The sequence below is a fragment of the Sciurus vulgaris genome (assembly GCF_902686455.1).
Source record: "Sciurus vulgaris genome assembly, chromosome: 6".
In the NCBI taxonomy this organism is placed as follows: domain Eukaryota; kingdom Metazoa; phylum Chordata; class Mammalia; order Rodentia; family Sciuridae; genus Sciurus; species Sciurus vulgaris.
This window is the reverse complement of record NC_136466.1, coordinates 2,884,908-2,891,841: the sequence shown is the minus strand read 5'-3', so window position 1 is coordinate 2,891,841 and position 6,934 is coordinate 2,884,908. Positions and strand designations below refer to the sequence as shown.

Genomic DNA, 6,934 nt, shown 5'->3' with positions numbered 1-6,934 from the left:
GAGGGCAGGAACCATGTCTGTCATGTTCCCTCAACACCAGCATCTCACTGCCTGACCTTGGTATCTATCTCCAGCTGCTCTCTTGAGAGGCGGCATGTCAGACCTCAGGCTGCCCTAGGAGGAGGTGACCCAGGGCCTGAATTTCCCTGCACCCTGCAGGGCACAGGGCAGCTGTGAGCACCTTGTTGCAGCCGAAGGAAAGGACAGGACAGTGGTTGAGGATACAGGACCCTGTGTAATGGCCAATAACACCTCTGCCCAAAGACACTGCACAGATTATCTCTGCCTGGGCAAGATAAAGAGAGGCACAGGTACTTTTTAAACTCAAGTTCCAGGTAATTTCTCTCTGTTTTCCACTCTTGGGAAATGCTCACATTAAGAAAAAAAAAAAAAATTTTTTTTTTAAAGTGCTAGCCATTACTTAATGAAACTACCACAATTAAGACACTGTTTACCTCACTGTGGACTATGGAGCAAATAGTTCATAAAGTTTACACTGCAGGGTGCAGCTGGAATCCGGAAACGCTAGAAAGGAACTGAAATTTCCACTGCTGCCAGCCCTAGGAGGAGCAAGGCTTCCAAATGGAAAATGAACTTGATACCCTGCTTCCTGCACATTTATGTGTACCTAGGGTGCGCAGGTTAATGCTGGGGCAAAAAGAGGGACACTCGGGGACCCCTAGGGTCAACTGTCACACTTAGAACACACCTGAGTCCAGATTCCTTGACGCCTTCCCAGCTCACCACACACTCTGGGAGATTCAGTCTGCAGGAGCTACCCAGAAATGACCCAGGGAAGTCGCCAACAAGGAGGGGCACAGAGGGCACGGACCCTCTGCCTAGCTCAGCACTGGAACAGGGGCCCAGGGCGCCTAGTCAGCGGGGACTCAGCCACGCCCCGCAGCTGACCTCTACAACCCACTACCCAGTCCATCCCGCTGGCCCAGAAGTTTGGGATCCAAGGACATCCTCCAGCGGGGACTCAGACAAGCGCCATAGCTGACATCTAGGACGCAGCACTCATTCCCCCCAGCCTAACCAGAGGACCGAGTCAACCGCCGCGGGGACTCGGTAACAACTTGTGCAGCCGCCCGCGGGGACCCCGCCTAGCCCATCCCCGGGACCAAGGGACAGGCCCCAGGGCCACTCTCCAGCGGGGACTCCGCAGCCCTAGGCAGCCGCCCTCGGGGACCCGTCCAGCTCACCCCCGGGAACAGGGACAGGCCCCAGGGCCACCGCAGCCGGACTCGGCTACGCTCCGCAGCTCACACGCTGGGTCCGCACGGCAGGTGCTGACCGGGTCCCCCCAGCCCCGGCCGCACACGCACTTGCTTCCTCCGGGGTGACCCGCCGTCCTCCCGAGGGACCTCCGGGGCTCGCGGGGCGCATGGGTCGCGGCAGAGTCAGCGGGGACGCCCGAACACAGGACGCCAGGCCCGGAGGAAGGAGCTGAGCGCTGAGCAAGGAAAGCGCGCGAGACCGCGGAAGCCCACCCCGCCCCTCCGTCGGCGCCTGATTGGACAGCTCCGCCCCAGCGCCCTGACGGAGGCCTCTAGGCACCGCCCCAGCCCTGAGTGACAGCTAATGCCACCCAATCCCTGGCTGAAGTCGGCAGAGTGACAGGCGCTTGGCCCGCCCTCTGCAGCGGGACTCCCTGCCCGCTGGGACCTGACCCTGGCGGGAAGGGTGTCCTATTTCTCCTGGTGTAGAAGGTGGTGTCTGAATGGGAGCCACAGACGCCAGCGCTGCGTGGAAACTACCGTGCGGTCAGATGGGAAGTGTCAGAACCAGAACGTCCACTGAGCGCTCTCAGAAGGCAGTGCCCGCTTTCAGTGTCAAATGACGGACGTGGAAAGGCAGCTGCAGGGAGAGCAGGGTGGAGAGTCACAGGAGGTAAGGCGAGTGTGGAGTTCGCAGCCTGACGGACGGCGAGCGGGAAGCCCACCACCGTGGAGGGAGAACTAGACCAGGCCCTGGGGCGCTGGCCCATTCAACCTCACCTGGAGGCTGACCGCAGACAGCGAGGAGCGCCATCAAGGCCCAGTTCACAGAGAAGACCCTGAGGCTCCCCGTGAGGCACCTCCAGCCGCTCCTTAGTCCCAGAGGTGGGGAATGGAAGGTGGGATGAACCCAGGTGGACTTACAGGAAGGAGGATGGGTTACAGAAAGGAGGAGGGAAGTGAACTGGGATGAGAGCCAGGATGCCTTTTCTTTTCTTTCCTTTTATAATTTTAGTTGTAGATGGACACAATGTCTTTATTTTATTCATTTTTGTGGTGCTAAGGATTGAACCTGGTGCCCCATGCATGCGAGGCAAGTGCGCTACCACTGAGACACAGCCCAGCCCTAGTTTTTTTTTATTAGCTGTACAAAACAGCGTTGCAGAAAGCTCATCCCTTGTCCCTGATACCAACCCAATAACGACACAATTTTGAGAAAAAAGAAAAAGTAGGTTATTGGTTTGCTGGCAAACGGATAAGGTAGCTGGCACATATATCCACGAGAGTTGTATCTCTGAGTTCAAGCAGTTTCATTGACAGAAAATATTTGCCAGGCTGCCCTTCTGCAAAGTACACAGGTTGCTGGAAAAAAAAAAACTCCTTATGTATATAGTCATGTACTAGGGATTAGTTAAAAATAACTCATCTAGTCCTGTGATTGCTACTAAAGTCTTTGCTGTGGTTGCAGAGGTAAGGGACTCTTTGGGGGTGGGCGTCATGGGAAGGTCATGTCTGGATGGACAGGTGCTGATTTTCAAAATGGAGTTCCTTTGGCCAAGGACCTAACATAAAGGTGAAACAGAGGAGACTCCGTCATGAGCAGTGAGTAAGAGAGGAATCACGTTTGGTTCCAACAAGTAGATTTTACTCATTCAGTGCACACATAACTTAACATTCCTAATAACAGTAAGTCACAAATACGTTGAAGATTCACTCACTCCCTTGTTCACCTAGAGTCTAATCCCCATGGACTTACTCAATGCAGTGTCTCTAAGCCAAGAAGTCAGTCAGCAAGACTGAGGGGTTCTTCTCAGCTGTAGCCTCTCTCAGCTCCTCAGATGTCTTTGAGTGTCCAATAAGCCAGAGGCTGGGTGGCAGTCATCACCACAGGAGAGGTGGTCAGTCGGCTGGCCTCGGTGACAACAGTCAAACATCAATATGTGATAGAGTGGACAGCAGCCAGGGAAGTCAAGAGACAGAGTGACGTGGAGTCCTCTGGTCACGGTGCTGCTGACAGTTTCCTCCTAGTGTCCAGGGGATTAAGTAATGATTTTCAGCCCAGTCATACTCTGGTCCTCATTGATAAAGACCAGAACATGACTAGACCAGGAGCCACCACTCAAATCATAGATAAAGATCAAATCGGCATTATTCAGGAGTGTCATCCTGCCACACAGCAAGTTTGTCACCAGGCGACTTTAATGATTATAGTTTTACAAGTCCAGGCAAATACCAAATACAGGTTATTATTACTACATAACACATGACTATAGTAATTCCTATTATTTCCTTGTCTCATTACAGACTCCCGTGGCAAAGGTTGTGATTCTGTCAGTCACCAGGAACAGAATTCTTTAATAGAGATGATTGAAAGGCTACATTCCACTTGTTCTCAGTTGGAGTTGTAATTCACTTGTTAATTTGGAACATAGTCATTTCTGAGATCTACTAGTTCTGTCCTCAAAGTCTGGACTACTTTGTTCCCATGGGGGGGGGGTCTACTCAAGGACAGACCAATCTGCCTAAAATGCTGAAGAAAGGTAGTCCTCTTTCCCCTCAGATTAGGGAGGACGGCCGTGGTGAAGCATGAAATGGATCCTGTTCCTAGAGGAAGCAGTGGGATTGCACTTCTGGTCCTTGATCTTGCATCGACACAACCCCTCACCAATGTCTTTGGGTGAAGGGTCCCTTTGGGAACTTGACAGGGTGATGCGTCCTCAGCCTCTGGCCTGCCTTGAGGGTTGGGGTCAGCGGTGCTGGAGCTGCCCAAGGTGCCTGCAGCTGCCCTGTCCTGCAGGGTGCAGTGAAGCACAGGCCCTGGGCCAGCTCCTGCAGCCCAGGTCACCCAGAGTGTGCAGCTTGCCCAGGAAGGCGTCTGCCAGTCTGAGCTCAGTGGGGCTTCTTGTGAAGCAGCAGTGGCTTGTGGGGTCCCTGTCCCTCTGTTCTCCCAGGAGCAGTGAATTTACATGTGCACACTCTTCCAAATGAGCAGGAAGCAGGGTCTCAAACCCAGTGTTTGTTCATTGAGTGGCTCCTTAGGGCTGGGGGCAAACCCCTAAGATACCAGTTCCTGCAGGAGCTGAAATTGAGGATGAGTCCTGCACCCTCCAGGTTGCTCCTGCCTGTGAACCGCTCTTGGGGCTGAAAGGGTTGGCTCCTCCTTCAGCTGCCTAGAGTCACTGACTTGGGGTCTGTCTGGCTCAGGGACGTCAGTCTGCACGTGAAAGTTGCATATTCTCCCTCACTTTGCTGCCCTTTCTCTTATATAAGTTTTTTCTTTCACTTGAGTTGTCTGAAGAAGAAAAATAGAAAACCAACACTTGTATTTTCCTTCAAAACTGGCTTTGAATAAAATGTGTTGCCATTTGGACTTGAAGGATTGTGGAACATGTGCACTGGTAGAGTCCTCCTCTGTTTGAAGTGTGGGTGAACTTTTCTTATGAGGGAAATACAAGAATGACCTGGAAGTCAACTGTAAAAGTACTTATGAAGGAAGGAAGGAAGGAAGGAAGGAAGGAAGGAAGGAAGGAGGTGTAGGGTGAATATTCTCCGTCAGAGTTACACCTGTAGAGCTGGGTGGTTGCTTAGTATAGAGTACTTGTCTAGCATGCTCAAAGTGCCAGGCTCAATCCCCAGTGCCACCAAAAAGAAAAAGAAAAAGAAGAAAAGAAAGGTTAACCTGTATTCTGGTGAGTTTACTAATATGTATCAAAGCACATGTTTACTGGGACCTAAAACTTACAATTTACAGTGTATGGAGAGTTGGAGTCAATTTCAGTTATAATACTTTCGGATTAAAGTGAGCCGTGGTAAGCTCCCCAACAAGTACGTGCTGTGTCCCCATGTGGGCAGGAATGCAGGGCTTGGACATGTTCACAACCCCAGATATAATTCTCCTCGGTCCTCTGTCTTTAGCCATAGTGCTTAGTGTGCGAAGAGATCCTGTTGTAACTATAGCCCTTCCCTTTGCCCTCCCAATTTTAAATTAACCAATTGTGTGGATCATGAACCAAGCTCCTCCAGTCAGAGCAAGGGACAGTGCTGCATTCAGGATGAAAATAGGTGGACTTCTGCCTGTCCAGATATGCTTGCTTACCAGACTGTTCAGTAGCCCTTCTGCAGAAGTAATGTTTACCTTGCCCAGCTATTTCCAAGTGCTTATCTGATTCCTTGGGAAAGTCCAGTATTTCTAACAAAAGAAAGGAAGACAGGAAACTATGAAGGGAATCTTAATTTTTTTTTTTTTTTTTAATCCTTGTGCCCCTCTTTATCTTCTTTAGGCACAAACACTGTATCAGTGTCTGAGCAGAGTTTTCCCTTTGGAAACTGTGCAGGATACTGTGTCCTCAGCTGCTGCCCTGTCTTTCTTGGCATTGCCTATCCTCATTGCCTGGTGCTCCCCGACATGGCCACTGCTACCCTGTGCCCTGGAGCCTACATTTTCCTCTAGGAATTGCATAACTTCTGGACTGATTCCCAGGTCTTTGATCCTTTTGCAATTGACACTTTTGCAGGATGAGAGATAAGGGTCCAGTCCCATTCTTCTACCTATGGCTAACCAGTTTCCCTAGCACCACTGATTAAAGAGACTGTGTTTTCTCCAGTGTATGGTGTTAGCATCTTTGTCGACGATGAGATGACTGTATCTAAGTGGGTTTGTCTCTGTGTTTTCTGTCCTATTGGTCCATGTTTTTTTTTTTTTTTTGGTTTTTCCCCTGACATTTCTACCATACTGTCACTGGATTCTGTGAATGTAGAGAATCTAGGTTTGTTTGGATTATTTTCTTCCCTTGTTTTTTCATGTTCTTCACATATCTTCCCCTCTAGCAGTGCAGATCTGGGGTATTGTAGTTTCCCCCCTATGGTCTTATAGTGACCCTATAGGTTTCCAATACTTTTTCTTTAAGGGAGAGATCAATATTAGCAGTGTCCAGTTCAGACAATATGCAACCCTAAACCAAATAACCCCTATGAGGACATTAACAATATTGTCATAATAAAAGAATGAGTTCAATTCTTATCTTCAGTATAACAAATAGATTTGCAATAAGGTCTGCAGTTTCTAAGGGAGGACAATGAGGATGGGGAGGGGTGTAGGATATAGCTGTTAATGGGATGACAAAAGAATATACAGAAGTTCTAGATCATAGAAAGAGTGAGAGTATAATCACAAGAAGTTGGTTGTTAGCATGCAAAAAGGGAGAAAGAGACTCTGAGGGAACAGGTAAACAAAAGGAAAATAGAGCCAGAAAAGTAAAGAAATAAAAACTTAAAAATTTTTCAATAAGGAGAAAAAAAAATCTACACTATAACCATCATATAGTATTCCAACTTCCCAGTGTTCAGTAGGCTGATGTAGGAGAGGTACCTTACAATGAGCTTCCTGTCTCCAGCAGGCATCTCAGGATGGGATTTGCCCCACCTAAAGATGGAAGATATGGCTTCCAGGATTATCCAAGATGGCCACTCTGGCTTCCAAATGTGTTGGTCAATGGGGAGCTGCAGCTTGGGGTGTGGGCGTGATGGGCTAGAGGTCCTAGAGGTGGGGTGCAGTTGGTTGGGCAGAGGTCCTAGCGGCGGGGTACGGTTGGTTGGGCAGGGGTCCTGGAGGTGGGGTGTGGTCGGTCTGGTTGTGGGATCCTGGAGGCAGAGTGCAGTCATTCAGTAGGGGGTCCTGGTGGTAGGGCACAGTCAGTCAGTCTGGGGGTCCTAGC

General features: G+C 49.9%; 1 protein-coding gene across 11 annotated transcripts in view; it reads left to right on the top strand.

Annotated features, from left to right (window-relative positions):
* Window positions 1-1,676: 1,676 nt before the first annotated feature.
* LOC306663249 (zinc finger protein 124-like) overlaps window positions 1,677-6,934 on the top strand; it is a 368,872-nt gene continuing 363,614 nt past the window's right edge. For 6 of the 11 annotated variants that reach the window (XR_013764410.1, XR_013764411.1, XR_013764412.1 and 3 more), the window contains exon 1: window positions 1,677-1,893. Coding sequence is in view for 5 of the 11 variants with exons in the window: in XM_079143682.1 (XP_078999808.1) it covers window positions 1,840-1,893 (54 nt within the window). In the remaining 6 variants the exon portion in view is untranslated. The remainder of the gene's footprint in view (window positions 1,894-6,934) is intronic. The other 5 variants (XM_079143686.1, XM_079143685.1, XM_079143684.1 and 2 more) reach the window with 2 other exon arrangements.